Raw genomic sequence first — 16,539 nt, 5'->3', positions numbered from 1 at the left:
AGGGGCTCAGGATGTGCCAAAAATAAATAAATAAATAAATAACCCTGACACCATTACACTACAAACAGCTGCCTGAACTGTTGATATGGGGCAAAAAGGATCCATGCATAGACCATGGACAGCAAACTCTAACCCTACCAAGTGTCACAGCACACAGCATAATCTTCCTGTTCTTAGCTGACAGGAGCGGTCTTCTGCTTTTCTAACCTATCTGCCTCAAGGTTTGACATGTTGTGCATTCAGAGATGCTCTTCTGCATACCTTGGGTCTAAAAACTGATCATTTAAGCTACTTTTTTATAATCCTATCAACTCAAAGAACACTAGGCATTCTCCTCTGACCTCTGGCATCAAGGCATCATCCAATAGTGGACACCTTCTCTTTGTTAGGCCATTTTCTGTAAACCCTATAGATGGTTATGCAGGAAAATCCCAGTATTTCAGTAGTTTGAAACACTGAAACAAACCTATCTGGCACCAACCATTGCACACGCTAAGCCATTAAAACCACCCTTCTTCCCCATTCTTATGCTCAGTTTAGAGTCCACCAGGTCTTCTAGACGATGTTTGCAAGTCTCAAAGTGTTAAACTACTGCCATGTGATTAGCTGAGCAGATAAGTTACATCTGTTCAACTGCTCACTAAGTGTCCAGTGAATGTAAATGACCTGGCATAGCTTTCCACTATCTGTGACACAGCAGCTACAGTATAAGTATCAGAGAAGTTCAAGGTAGGAAACATTTTTAGGATCAAAAATATCACAGTGGAACACAACAATATACAATTGAGGTCCAAAGGCCTCAGTCACTTGAAAGTTAAAAATAAACAGAATAAAAATAAAACATTTCACTTTTAATAGTTTTATTTTCAAATTATGTGCAAGGTGAATTTCACAGTTGAGCTCAACAACCACTATAACCTGAAACCCAAAAAAACCAAAAAAAAAACCCAACAGAAAAATAAATGGATTAAAAAGACACAATGGAATAGCACCCATAGGTGATGCATGAAGATGACCAGAACGAGCCGTGTTTGGCCGCACAGGGCAGCCAACTCTTAGGAGAAAGCAGGTTTTTTAGCTTTGTGTATTACATGACTGGTGTTTGAAATATGTTGTAACAATGCAGTTACTTCAACTGTAATGCTTAGTTTCAGTGAGATGTTCCAAAGATACTACTGTACTACGGGATGGAGGGGGGAGGGGGGCAAATCAAAATATATCACTCGTGCGGGTAATTTTTTTTTCCCCCTCAACAGAACAGGATTACTCTATTATAACTAAACAGATAATTATGTAAAGAAAAAACAAAACAGCCACTAGAGACAACAAAAAGAAATCACATCTATTTTTCAAGTTATAAAAGAAACTGAAGATAACTTTAAAAAACTGTGCAAGTACAGCAAATCTATAGTACAGTATATTACACATAACAAAAACAACTTAAATACAGTACTGGGTATCAGTAGAAATCCTGAGAGTTCTCCGTTCCTGGTTCGCAAATGGCTGTCTGTGGACAGTCGAGTGAAGCCCAGACCCACTCTGACCCTTTTTCGTGGGAAACATTGTTCAAGCTGGGTTGACTAGAAATCAGGTTAAAGTCAGTCAACAGTGAATCTTCTCTCGGAGAAGTTAATTATATCCTCAAGTCCTTAATGAATGCGACTTTTCCTGTATTAAATGCCAATGTAAATCTCTTAAGATGATTGCTATATGGTTGCTAAAATGTTTTCACTTAATAGGAGGGCACTCCTTGCTTAGATAAAATACACAAGAAATGTGTAGTGCAATGATGAAACAGGAACCTGCGTGAGGAAACTGACGGCACTAAAAATGTCACACTTTGACAGCAAACGCCCTCCAGTGGTGGCGTTCTTCTGTACAAGATTGTCAAAAAAAAAAAAAAAACAGAAAAAAGCACCAGCGCCAAAAGTTTGTATCCTCTGTGATGACGTGTAAAGACGGATTCATAGCTTTACGAGGGTGCTTCGTAAAGTTTGCAGTTAAGGACCGCTGAAGTGGCGAGTTATTCAGTGCAACGCTGAGTAAGACTTTTCAGATATTCTTCATCAGGAGGAACAGTTTTTGATTCTGATGCCCCTTTTTTTCTAGCTGCAGGCACATTGGCATCACAAAAGATCTCCACGAAAAATCCGCATCACTTCAGCCAACAGCCAAACAATCGTTATGGGTACTACTGATCTTCGCTAGCAGAGACGAGCACACAAAACAATTAATGCACTTTTAATAAGGTAATACAATGTAATATAGCCTAATCACAGTTCCAAGATTTATTGCTACCACAAAATCCGTTTCCAACTTCCACGACAACTATAGTAAGACCTCAAATGCTCTTTTGGCATTACGAGGAAGGCTATTGGAACCCTTTTTTTCAAGCGTTTAATAACCCGGTGTCAAAGAACAAACTCAGAGCTCAAACTCAGAGCAAACACTTGTTTATATCAACACAACGGCCTGAAATGTCCCTTTGCTCCTAATCAAAAATCTGAAGTTTCTGAGGTAAACCTGTTGGTCTGAATGAGCCACTTAGTGTTGCAACAAATTTGACTCCGTCCTTGTTTCTCCAATGTGGAGAGTGAATATTCTAACATTTCACTTAATGGATGCCAACTCAAAGCAGGAAAAAAAAAAAGTCTGGAAGCCGCACATAGTGTATGTTTGACACACTGACACCTGTGGAGGAAGAGTGGGCAATAAAAAGTTACCATTTAACTTTCAACCTTTAAAAACACTAATGTCAATCACAAGCACACTTCAAATTAAAACTTGCATATGAAATAAACTGAAGAGAGGCATAAACGCAGAACAGGAAAAAAATCCACACAAACCTCAGAGCCAGCAATCTACTAATGACCTAAGGTACTCATCTTACCCGTATGAATATATCGTTTATATGACTATTTGTATATTTCTATATCTATATAGAGTTTCACTTTATGCTGACACATAGCATCCATATCTCCAGAGGCAACACCCTCAGTTCCATGCTTATCATTTGTAAAAATTCATACACACATTAATCAGCCACAACAGTAAAACCATTTACAGATAGCACTAATACAACCCAATCCACAGAGGCCCCACCCTGCAACTCAGGGGTTTTAACGTTGTGGCTGACTGGTGTATTTATGCACCTAACACAAAAATAGAACAACATGGCTCGACAACAAGCAAAAAAAAAAAAAATAGTATAATTGCACTTATGAGTCATTGTACGGTTTTGTTAAACAAGCCTCAGTGTGGGTAGTTGGTGCTTTCTTGAAGAAAAAAAAAATACTGCAATCTTTAAAAGCACCCCCATTTTGATCATTTTAAACCAGAAGTTGAACAACTTAAGACTTAACCAAAAATGGTGCATGTGGTGCAAACCCAAGGTAACACCAGGCACAAGGCAGGCAGGACCACACTATCCCCCCTCTGCCTCAGAGATGGGGTCCACAAAATTCAAATACCTCAAAGCACTTTCTGGAGACACTGTGGATAAAGTTTGGCCACCACGCATTCAAAATGGCGGCCCAAATCCCAGAGGCGATCGGGTGTCTCATAGACTTTGGTCCATACATCTGCCTCATCGTCATACTGGTAAAGGGAGTTCTTCCTGCTAGTGCGAAACACATGCTCCTCCACCATGACTTGTGTAGCTCGTACAAACAGGTGTAGCTTGCCTTGCAGCAGCATGGCCTTGATATACGGGCTTGTGGCTTGGTCAAAGGGTAGATCTTTCTTGCGGCTCCATGTGTTCTTCTCAATGTCGTAGACCTCCACAGTAAAAGTACGCTGGTGGTTTCTGCAGATCCCAGCTATGTAGTAGATGCAGTTTTTATACAAGGCAGCCAGACCCTGACTCCGAGGGACACTCATTGGCGCCAGATGACTCCAATAGTCCTTACGGGGATCATAGCAGAAGAAATATTCACCTGTGCGAAACAAAGAGACAGAGTTATGATCAGATGCATTTAAATGGTTTTCATATGCAGTATGTCTGTTGTATTAATATCACTTTATTTACATATTTTGTACAGATAAAAACAAACAAAAAAAAAAAACATAATTGCATAAGTTCCCCTGAGCACAGAAAGACTCACCTTGGAGGACGTAGATACGGTCTTTGTACTCTACAGCACTGTGAAACTCCATGGCCACTGGCATTGGACTGACTGCAGTCCAACAGTTGTCTCTGGCATCATAGCACTCTACTGATTTTAGTGCATTTCGCCCATCACCTTCATAAACACGGCCTCCCAGTGCATACAGCTTCCCGCAGCAGTGCACAAGCCTGCATCCAATTCGGGCTCTCAGAAGAGGTGCACGTGGAAGCCATCGGTTGCCTGCATGCTCGTACTGCCAGAAGTCACTCTCTGCTCGATGGTCTATGGACACCTCGCTGTTACTCGGACGGTACCCACCAGCAATGTAGATGTCATTTTCTGGGGACACCAAGATGCCAACCTCCCGGAGATCATTAGGTGGTTTGCAGAGTTTGAACACCCTTCCTGTCGCCGTGTCCAGACAAGGCACCGTCTGCTTCTTACCTGAGTGTTTATGAGCAGCATCAAAGCAGATGACCATCTCAGAAGCAGTCATACCCAGGCGCTGTGGACAACCATTTGTGCCAGTGAGGCGAGCTTTGGCCTCAGCAGAGTCTGTTGAAAGGGAGAGGGCGCAAGCAAAGGGGGGAGGTATCCGATTGAGAAAGGCCTCATCCAGCAAGGGCAGACGGATACACTGGGAAAAAACCTCAGCTAGATGAGTTTCACGGCCAGACAGATCATGCTCTAGCCAGCGGACAATGCTCTCATAGACATGCTCTTCCTTTTCCACATTGAGGTCATCATTATTCAAAATGCTGACCAACTGCTCCTTGGTCATCTGGAGGAACTCTTGCTCCCGTGATACACACAAGAACTAAAACAAAAGAAGTTTTAGAGTTTCAGTTCAGACATTACAAAGTTCGATGTCAATGTTGTTGACTGCCACTGTTCCAACAAAAATAAGACATTTGCCAAAAGCAGGAACTGTGTCACATTAAGTCTTTAAGCTCTTGATGAAGACCTGAAAGACTATAAAACAGTACTCTAAATTATTTATCAATTCCCCTGGCCACTAAACAAGGAATACATAAAAGTAGAAAAAGCCATAAACACAAAAAAGAAATAAAAAAAATTATATCAGTCGTCTACCAAATTATCATTACATATTAGTACCAACCAAGAAATTTAACACTCAGTACATCCTTAGTTTTTTGGCAGCCAAATGTCCTGGTCATAAAGAAAGCAGAACTACAAAAGTAGATACCACAACATGTCTAAAAATTGTGGTATAAAATAGCTGAAGGCATTCATTACATCACAGTCCAAAAGTAACGGTTAATAACCAATTTAGGCTTATGTTCAACTGACCTTCTTGCGGATATAATCCTGTGAGCGTTCCCTCAGTTCCTGGTGCCCATATGCATCAGCAAACATAAAGACTCCTATACAGTTCTGAGGGTCAAGTCGGCTGATCATGAACTGGGCACACTGGTCCTGCAGGGCAGGAATCTGGAAAATGCTGGCTGCAGTGAATAGGGCCTGGACATTAGACTCAGAGAGCGAGACCCTGGATGTGTAGGCATAATCTAGGACAAGGTGCATGGATTCAGATTCCACGCCAACAATTCGAACCTCACGCTGACTGCTCTCTGTAAGGCCACTGGTGAACATGGACCTAGAGGAACATTTGAAAAAACACAAATTATTTTATGATTATTATAAATTCTCATCTTAAAAACTGAGAAAGTTTATCAGAAAATCGTATTTTCTAGACAACCTCTAGTCAAAATGACAGTGAAACCAAGAAAGAAAGCAACTAATAAATATTTGTAAACAAACACGTACAAATGAAGGACATAGGCACATATGCAGTGCTGAATTTCCTACCTAAAATATGGGCTGATTGCAGCAAGAACATTTCTGTGGCATGAGAAAGTCTTGCCATGGTCCACTTCTACAACGATGTCTGTGAGCTGTGCTTCATCGTACAAGGCTTTGAGCTGCTGCAGGATGTTACAAGCATGAACAGCATCTACCCCATTGTAGTTGGTGATTGGAAGCGTCCCATTTTGTACTTGTAACAGCTTCCCTACCTCTGAACAAGAGCAGAAACAGAAAAAAATATTATTATCATCTCACTTTAATTTTTTCAGTCAACTCTAAACACATGTATAACTGACATGAAAACACAAAATGCTTCATGTATATACCAAAGAGCCCCAAAAATTAAGGAAATGCTGCAGAAAAAAAAACTGCCTCACAGACACTCTAGATATGCAAGCTCTAGTTTGCTACAAACAAATATCACATGCAGTATGCCAACAAAATATACTGTAAGAGAAGAATAAAGACAGTGCACGAGGTATGAGTATTTAAAGCACTTTAATCTCAGTATCTTTAGTTGTTTTGACGAATGCAAAGTGTCAATTTTGAGAATGAATCAGAAAAGAAAAAAAAACCCAGATCCCTTTGACTGAGTTAGCATAAGACATAGGTCAGGTCAGGTCCAGAGGATGTCTAATGACAGGTACCTGAGGTTACCTGGGGACACAAGATCAGGAGAGTTGTAAACAGGTTGCAAAACCACACATAATCACATAATAATGATAATTACTAAATTCTTTAAACAGTAATACAGCGTACATAGTCAACAGTGCTCTGGTTTAAACACTCATTTATGTAGAAACATTTTTTAAATTAAAAATTAATAGATTATTACAGAAGAAAGGACTTAAATATGATGTTAACATACCTGACAATAGCAGCCACAGCTTCTGATCTGGAGCTACCAATTCTTCTGAAGTTTTTGTTTAGCTGCCAGTGTAGAGCTCTGTACCATTTGCCTATTCAGTTTATACAATGTGCATTTTTAATACTTAACTGCTATATAGTCATTTGGAAGAGCATCAATACCAACAGTACCGTCTTCAGTCCATCCAGCTGACACACAATTTTACAAACCAGCTGCAGACAAGCAGCCATGCTTCCCTCATTAGCGGCTGAACACATGAAAAACGCGAGTATGTCTGTGGTCTGGAGGTATTATAAAGTTGATGACAACAACATTGCCATTGTGAGATATGTAAACTTGGAAAAGCGACCCACTTCAGTACTGGAAAGAACATGCTAATCAGCTTCCCAGTATCGACCCAGTTGCAACCCAGTATCTCATGCCCCCTTTAGCTCTGTGGACAGTGAGAGCCTTTTTAGTGCCGTTGCAAACGTCCTTGATGAGAACAGAAACAGGCTCAAACCTGACAAGGTAGAGATATTAGTTTTCATTAAGAGAAACATACTATATTTTCTGCGAAACTTACTACTGTGATGACAGTAAGAGTTAGGAGTGCAGTTCCTAAAAGCACATTACTGGCTTTGCAAACACTGTGGATCTTTTATTTTTTTATTTGTTTACATGCCTGCCGGATATTTTAAGTTGAGGTGCTATTTGTTTTTATATTAGACTTTTTTTTAATATTTACTGTGCACTAAAGTCCATAAGTGAAGAATTTATTTTATTTATTACTTGATTGTTCAAGCTACCTCACAAAAGTGCTGTGTTTGTTAACAGAGCTGTTAAATGTTAAAATAAGGTGAATTAAATAAAAAAATGAGGAACATCCAGGATCTGTTTGTTCGCTCTTCTTTATTCTTTTTTTTATGTATTATAGAAGTATCGGATCGGGACTCGGTATAGGTAGACACTTAAAATCAAATGACTCGGACTCTGACTCTATGGCAAAAAAACATGATCGGGACATCCCTAACATGAACAGTAGTTTAATCTTCACAACACTGAACATCTCTTAAGATAAATGTTAAGAGGTAATTTAAGTTCCCATCAGCAACATCAAAGTATTAAACATTTATCATGAATATTAACCTTGTAGCCACACACATCACCACTAACTATTAGCATTTACATAAGAAAGGCACTAGCTGTGCGTTAAGTTATCATTAAGGTAATGGCTAGCCAATATGACTAATAATAAAAAGATAACATTAATGTAGCAGGTAAGCAGCAAATGTAATCAGTCCTGCTCATGTGTAATGTTATAATAGGCAGTGTTAGTTAAAGGTGTCTATATAAAGTGTATATAGGCAGTGTGAAGTGTTTGAACTGTTTCTGCAGCTAGACAGCAACAGCAGCAGTTAGAACCTAGCAGACTAACTCTACTTGATCAGCAACAAAAATATAGTGCCAAGTCAAAAGAAGCAAAGCACAATTTCAGACAATCTTAAAATATCTGTCATATTTTATTGTGGGGTTTTTGCACTAAGTTCAATAATATAGAAACAGTGTTATCATTGATGTTACAGTTTGTATTGTTGTCAGTTTTTTCATTTCATTTTCTTTCTCCACCGGCATTGAAGATGGGATTTTCTTAGACAGTGCTATTGAGTTTGAATTTCTAGTATCATAACTACTCTATAAAGCACACAGCCTCTAACCCACTGCCTAAGAGATTTCAAAATATCTGAATTTCCTTAGTGTTAGAGCTGGGCGATAGAACGATAACGATATGTATCGCGATATAACTTTTACTCGATAGAGAAATTAAGCTATCGCGATAGACCTCGCCGCTCTTGTCCTCAAAAAAAAAAAAAAAAAAGGTCAGCCAATCCAAATTAAGTAGCGCAGAGCCGAACCAATCACAGCCGCAGCGTCACGTCGCGTGACTTGTTACGTACAGCACAAGTGCCAAGCCCCACATGTGTATTTGTTTGGGAAGCAGCCAGCGGGTAATGGAGGAAATGAGTGTGCCGACTAGAAAAATTAACCGAGCATGACCGAAGAGAAAACAGATGATGGTTCCAACGCCGGAGAGATTGTCAAACGGAAGAGCCAAAGAAGTTCCGTAGTGTGAAGGTATTTCGGCTATTTCAAGTCTGACAAAAAACAGAGTAGCGTGCACTGTAAATTGTGCCGAAAGCAAGTCTGGAAATACAATAAACTGGTGCATGCGTCACACTGTGCGCCACGTTATTGTTTCGGTGAAATGAATTTCTACAATACTGTTACTGTTAATTCTACTCTCTGCAGTGTTTAAATGCTTACATATACACACAGTTACTGTCCGTCCACACATACGACTCTGTTCTGCTTCTATGCCCCAGCTTTGTTTACTTTTTCCCACCGAGGCTTCTAGACTTCTGATTGGCCAACATTTCTGCACGGTTAGGAATCTAGCGCCACCTGCTGCTTTGGCATGTTCATAGCAGCGTTTTCCTTCATTTCTGCCTTTATGTGTGGACGGGATTATTTTTTAAAACGAAAACGGAAAATCTCCGTTTTCAAAAATACCCGTGTACGTGTGGACATAGCCTCAGTCTCTGACTGGAAGCGCTAATTCGTCATTCGGCTTTTGTCAGACTAAAGTAACTGTTAAAACTGTTTGAAAAGCTCAGCTATACAACAAGGAGAGATTGAGAATTTCCTTTTAGTTCTCAGTTTATTTGATATTGACAAAAGTTAGTCAGTTTTGTCTGTTCTTCTGTAAAACAAACTAAGATTTATTTTTAGAATTAATATTTTGTTTCTAAGTGGAATTGACAATTTAGTCTGTTTTTGTTTGTTCTATTTTGAAACTTAAACGCTTTAGCGGCTGCCTTTTGTGTAGTTTGCAATATTTGCCTTTATTTATCTGAAAAAGTCTCATGTTCCTTAAGTACATCTACCCTGTTGAACTTATTATGGGAAATAAATATTTAAATAAAAACAAGCTGCTGATTATTTCACATTTTACTTGTGAGCAACGGCACATTTAAATCTTACAAATATAGTTATTTGGCTTATATCGTGATAGATATCATTATCGCCTGAAATGAAAAAAAAAAACATATCGTGATATGAAAAAATCTCATATCGCCCAGCTCTACTTAGTGTAGATGACTAGAGTGTAAATACAAGAGTTTCTGTGATCTTACTCAATCCCTATGTTTCACAAACTTTTAAGCAACACTTACTTGGAGATTATTTTAGACATTGTAGGTAAATATTGTTACTTTTCTAACATAAAAATCTTCAAAAGAAATACAAAACCTTCTAATTATTTTATATTATAAAGCAATTTCCAGCTGCTCCCTTGTCACAGGGGGCCACCAAAGTGGGTAGCTTCACATGTTTCTAAGCTGGATGCCCTTCCGGCCCCCAAGGGGATTTATGCCTCCTTCTGGGATTAAACTGAGGATCTTTTACTTGTGCTATGATATACATGATATGATATACAGTTTTATTTTGGATTTTAAAGACATTCAAATATATAAGGAAATAAACTCAAATGACAAAGAAATGTGCATTACATGAAATAAAAATTAATCAAAGCCCAAACTGGAGTACAAAGAAGTATGCACATGCTTATGCGCACCCCATGTTCAACACTGCCAATTTAGCAGGATCATCATTGTGGTACCCTCATATACATGCATACACTTGACCCACATTCATATTAGCATAAATATGAACCAATACATCTTTATACAAACATTAATTACATATTATTTAAAAAAAAAAAGTCAACTGAATAAAGCTTGAACATTGCAGTTGTTCCATAAATGAAAATACAAAAAACAGCAAAACTGAGGGATAGTTTTTGTTAGGTAAATCTCTAAACCACTATACTATGGAGCCACACATTCTTTTTATAGTGTAATAACATAAATAAAGTGTGGAGTGTGTGAAAACCTGATGACCAAATTTTAAGGATGTATGCCACCTGGATTAAAGGTCCAGATATAATGACTGATACAGCTGTATAAATATAACTATTTCCTGCGCTATATTTGCTTGTTTCTAAACTTGTACCGAGAGATTGTTCCCTTTCTCTTATACTGAATGAAAGCAGCAGGACAATACATGAGCCTAGAAACTCGTGAGTACAGCAGTGCTGCCCTTATAAGCGTACACAAAGTGAACGTCTTTCTTATCACATGTGTTATATCAAGTTATAAAAGTGGCACACCAACTTTATGACTGCTGTAAAGCTTCACTTTGACTTATACGGTATACAAACTTACAACAAATGTCTCGGGTTGTGCAATGCTGACAGGACAAAGACTCTCGGTGGGTAAATAGAAAACTACTATCACACCAGGTGGTAGCTAGCTTGCTAACATCTCTCATCGCTGCCCTGTGCCTGCAGTAACGGTCTGGTTAGCTAATAAGACTGAAAACAAACTTGAAGAATAGACACTAATGAAGAGCGACGCTGTACACAACTTCGCCTGAATGCTCGTGTTTCATAAAATACAGTAATGCTCGCGGTTGGCTTAGCTAGTTGAGGAGCAAGCTTAACTTTTAGCAGACAGCTAGACACCAAGCTAATGCTAGCAAAGCTTTCTTTGACACAACATTGCGAGATATAAATGGCGACAAAAATCTGAAGTGTTTTAAGTGTTGACGTCTTCATCTTATAGAAGCATAAGAGTGTGTAGCGCAATGTCTAGTGTATTCGTTTGATGACTATAGCCATTACTACAACTTGTCTAACCTTTGTCTCTTGTCATAAACAAGTGTTTACACAGTCAGCTGTGGCAGCGAGCTAACCGGCCGAAAGTTAGCCACACAGCTAACGTTAGCTACATAGCCGGGCTAACGACAGCCAACAGTTTTGAGGAGTCGTTTAGAACCTGACCTTATTTAATGAAACTGCAACATGTCAAGACCCCTTCGTTTAATCTGTAAAGCTACGCCTGGTGAACACATAAACTTACATATTCTAACTTTAAAAAGCAATATTTAAGTACACAAAACAATGAAGATTTTGCTAACCTCCACTGGCAGCCATTCTCTCCAGTCTGTCTCAGAGCAGACCGACAGAAACGTCAAATGAGTGCAGAGCGGAGCCCCGGAAACAAGGAACAGCCAATCGCAAGAGGAGAACGGATCTCAGAGCCAATCATTTTCCTTTTTTCTGAAATAGGAAAAAGTTAATACTGCATGGATAAATTACACACAGGGCACTCGGTTAGAGCCAACCAAAAGAAGTCAAATCAGCAGTATCTAAACAGGTGCATCCAAAGCAGAGGTTGTTTTCATATATTGGTGGGAACAGTGGAGGTAGACATAAGTTCACCTGCAGGCAAAAGGCTAACTGCACATGGGGATAAACACATTACAGTAGCGTCTTATTCTACAATGTACAACATGCTTTTTTGGTTTGCAGAAGAGTGCTGTTATTGATTTATAGCGCTGAAATGAAAGCTATTTAGACTTCATATAAATAGTGCAACATGAACGCTGAAAAAATAGATGAGTATTTTTTCAGTGTAATATAATAAGAAAAAACATTGCATGCCATATAAAAATATTGTACGCATCAATTATATTATATCGACATAGATTAATATTGCTGGAAAATATATTTTTAAATAGCAAAGATAATAATGCATTTTACTATAACAAGTGTAGGCAAAAGACTCCACATTCTTGACAACCATGTGGTGACACATGTTAAGAGCCATAACCAAGATGTTTTGTGGATTGTGGCATCCTTGCATTTAGCCAGCAGGATGGACACATTTATGTTATGTTCCAATGCAGATCTTGTAGTAACATATGCCATAGGAGGCAAATGTTCAAATCAGCGTGACAGCGTATATTTTGAAGGTTAATCAACATTCATTGTGACTGCATGCCTAATTCTAGACATATGATCTGTTTCTAGTACTTCAATATCTTGGGGGAAAAGTCTAAACACCAATGAAACACCCTACAATCCAGTGTTGCATTACCTTTATTGTCTTAATAAATAGTAAATCTGCTGTTAAATTGCATGTCAGTGATGGGGGCCACACGACTTTGTTAGTAGATAATCCCTTGCACCTCACATGCAACCCTATGTAAAATACATTATCAGTAACAAATACTTTGTTACTGTACAGAGCAGTATCTGTACTTAACATAAGGTTTGTTTCTGACCAGCTTTTTTACTTCCTTCGTTTTTAGACAAATATCTCCTTTCTACTCCTTACATTTTCATTACTTGTTTATTACTGTAGGTTAAAGACATTTGTGGGCAGTTATTATTTCATGTCACTGCACACCTTCAAGTTGATTTGAATCTGAACAGAGGGAACAATAACACACAGAAGACAATTTCTGGTGTATCTATCACCAGTTATCAGGATTTGTGATATGGTAACTATAAAATAAAGAAATGTCCTGTTTTGCAAGTTCCCTTATGATCTGCAGCATAGCACCTACTCTGTGTTTGATACTTAATCAATCTAATCCAGTCCTTTGTGGCCACTTAAAATATGTTTATAGAGCTGTGATGTTAAACAAATTTCCCACGTGTGGGACTAATAAAGGTTATCTTATCTTATCTTATCTTATCTTATATTTGTTGCCATTTCTGCTACCCTCTTTTTCCTCTTACCTGGATACGTAAAGGATATTTAAAAGTCAAAAATTGATTGCAAATTCTACTTTGTGATACGAATAATCTTTCATTGATTTCAAATGCAGATTTCAAACAGGTAAACAAATATAAAAAACACACACAAACTGTCTTTCTGTGCAGTTTCTAACTAAATGTATAGTTGCTGTAACTTCACTCACAGATGGAGATGGGGTTGAAAGAAAGACACGACAGGAGAAGAAGAAGAGATTGTTATTAAAGGGTAAGACTGCTCAGTGACATTTGATAGTCTAGAAGGTTAAAGCTTCTGTAATGTGCCATTTTTTGGATGTTGGATCTATACCTGATGTGCTGCTGGATTTCTATTTCATATTGTGAAATATCTTGCAAAACAAAGTGAAGTGTACCTTATCCAAGAGTAGCAGAAATCCAATTAAATTTAAGGCGATGATGCTGATTATACCAGCTTGATACTGCTGGTAGCTGCGGCAACATAACATATTTTTATGTCTGGTTAAATTGACAAAAGCAGTGAATCTCAGAGCAGCAACAACATAAGTCAGCATCACAAGTCACAGCCTGTACACAAACTGTACAGGCGCTCACAATGCCAATCTTAGGAACCTGCTGACTCACTTTAACCTGTGACTGTACAAATTTTTCTGTTCAATGCATTTTTAAAAAATTCTCTTGGTTTTTCTCTGCTTATGTTCAGCATACATTGATTTGATTCATTAGAATTAGAATTTTAGTTGAAATACTTCCCATGTATTAATATTATTTTATTAATATGACACAAGGTTTAGTCTGCTTTGCAGAGAAAAACACCTGGTAGAAACGTCCTCAAAGAGCTACTTTTTACTTTTACATTCGAGTACATTTCAGTGTCTATACTTTACTGAAGTGACAAATATTTGTACTTTTGCTACCTCTGTACGTAAGTTAACATTCATGTTAAATTATCTTATTTGACCAATTTTGGGAAGGTGCTCCTGCTGCTGGCCTGGATTGAGCCAAAGACTGATTGTATCCTCTGTGAAATCCCTGGTTCACGCCAAGGCCATATGCTTCCATGTGTGAAACCTTCTAAAATAATGACTTCTATTTATGGTTAACCTGCCTTTGCCTTATGTGCTGTCTCTTGGCCTCAGTGAAATGATGCCGACCATTCTTGTTACTGTGTGTACGTGTTCTAAGCACAGTTTAGAGCTCAGTACTCAGTATTTCTCATGTATTTAAATAGCCAAGAAACATGGCTGCCGGGTCAGAGAAACAGGTGCTCACGATGTCACAAAAGCATGATGATGAAATGGCTTCAGGTTATTGCCACAGTTGTCCTCATACACCGCACTCAGTCAGTAACTGCAGAGTCCCAACACCTTGTAAATGATGCTCTAGGAACTTCTTCAAGATCTTTATCTGTCCTGAAAATGTTCTCCAGCTATTTTTTTGAGCATGTCCTTCGTGGTTGCCAGGTGCTGAAGAACTTGCAGGAAAGCTAACTGTATGTGAAACAGTGGAAATGTTGTGCTGTCGGTCAGTTACTACATCACACCTTGGGAGCAGGTAATTGTTAGGTTGAGGTTCATGAGCTTCATCTCCTCCAAAAAACACCACCACTGCCCTGTAGACATCCAACCAGCTAATGAAGGCTGCTCCCCTACACCCTGAGGTGCAGGCAGGACTCTCCCAACACTCAACCACTAACTAAAAGCTACATCTTTGCTCATTTTACTTTCTTTTCATTTGCTTTCTGAGAGCAGAAGGTCCTTCAGTGGGTCCACCTCTCATTGCTCTAAGGCCAGACACACAAACCCATACCTCAGCAGCCTGCTCTCATCGCACCCCCCACTCGCTGACCCATTTTTACCCTTTGACATTTCCTGCTTACACATGGTCACATGTACTTTGTTCCCACTCTCCATCTCATCTTCACTCCTATAACTTTGAGTGCTGAAAGGCTGTGAAAGGCTGGAAGAAAACTACATACAGATTCATGGATAGGTTATCTTACCATTTCCTAGTCTGCATGCAGTACACATTCACATCTGAATGCCACTTGAGTTCAAGACATACATTTCAAGCACTTTGACACATTGAAAAATACATTGTCATTGTCAGATTCTGTACATTGTCTTCTTTTAGATGTGGTCATTGAGCTTAACATTGAGGGAAAGAAGGCCCTTTTCACTTTCTTACTACTCTTGTCCAGTCGTCTATCAGCCTGTTCTGTCTGTGTCCCTTTTTTTTCAGTTCGCCCCTCCTTCCCATCTCCACCTCATTCAGGTTGTAGAGAGGATCACAATCACAGTCTCCGTCAGACATCTGCTTTCTCTTCTTCACCAGCATCAGTGGCTAGACTCCAGGGGAGCCCTTCACCTATCGCTATCAAAATAGTTCAGTTCTCCTCGTTCGTATACCTGTAATACATTTGTTCTGCTTTCATCCAAATAATATCTCCTTATTGAAATTCACATTTCTCAGTTTAACACATCAAACGAGCCTTATCGCAGCGCTTCATTTCTGCAGGACACACGTGTTAGAGCAACAGGACTGTGTTGCTTGAATGGCTTGGCAAACTATGTGTACTGTGGTTGATGTTTTTAAAGTGGGGTAAATTGAGTTTTAATTCAGTCTGGCATGTTTACGCTTATCCTTGAAAAACCAGGTGAAGGTTTGATTAGCAATGACAGTAGGTGAAAAATGTCTTCGTGCCGTAACAAGTTTATATATATATATATATATATATATATATATATATATATATATATATATATATATATATATTTACACTTGAATTTTATTTAATATGTGTTTATCTATACTTTTGTTGTCTAATTGGCATGTTTTTTATTATTAAATCACTTTAAAATAGTGATTTTCTATGAGAAAGATGGGTATATTTGTTGCCACAATCCTATCCTTCTCTGTTTGTATTCACCCCACACACACACACACACACACACACACACACACACACACACACACACACACACACACACACACCACCACCCCCCACCCACTTTCCACCTCATTTTTTAATCAGATAAATGAGGCTTGATGGCAGAAAATAAAACAAACGTTCAGCCTCACGCTGAGATTTAAGTCTCTATTAATTTATAATGTTGGCC

General features: G+C 38.7%; 1 protein-coding gene across 1 annotated transcript; it reads right to left on the bottom strand.

The window, feature by feature from the left end:
• Positions 1 to 2,225: 2,225 nt before the first annotated feature.
• On the bottom strand, positions 2,226 to 12,164 carry kbtbd8 (kelch repeat and BTB (POZ) domain containing 8). The gene is made up of 5 exons (XM_082533693.1): positions 11,818 to 12,164; positions 5,937 to 6,144; positions 5,418 to 5,724; positions 4,104 to 4,923; positions 2,226 to 3,935 (listed from the first exon to the last, which is right to left on the bottom strand). The coding sequence occupies exons 1-5, from the start codon at positions 11,831 to 11,833 to the stop codon at positions 3,472 to 3,474; spliced, it is 1,815 nt and encodes a 604-aa protein (XP_082389819.1). The 5' UTR covers positions 11,834 to 12,164; the 3' UTR covers positions 2,226 to 3,471.
• Positions 12,165 to 16,539: the final 4,375 nt, after the last annotated feature.

This window comes from Aulonocara stuartgranti (genome assembly GCF_965226115.1).
Source record: "Aulonocara stuartgranti genome assembly, chromosome: 5".
NCBI classification, from domain to species: Eukaryota; Metazoa; Chordata; class Actinopteri; order Cichliformes; family Cichlidae; genus Aulonocara; species Aulonocara stuartgranti.
Note: the sequence above shows the minus strand (reverse complement) of the source record. Positions and strands in the feature narration are given on the sequence as shown.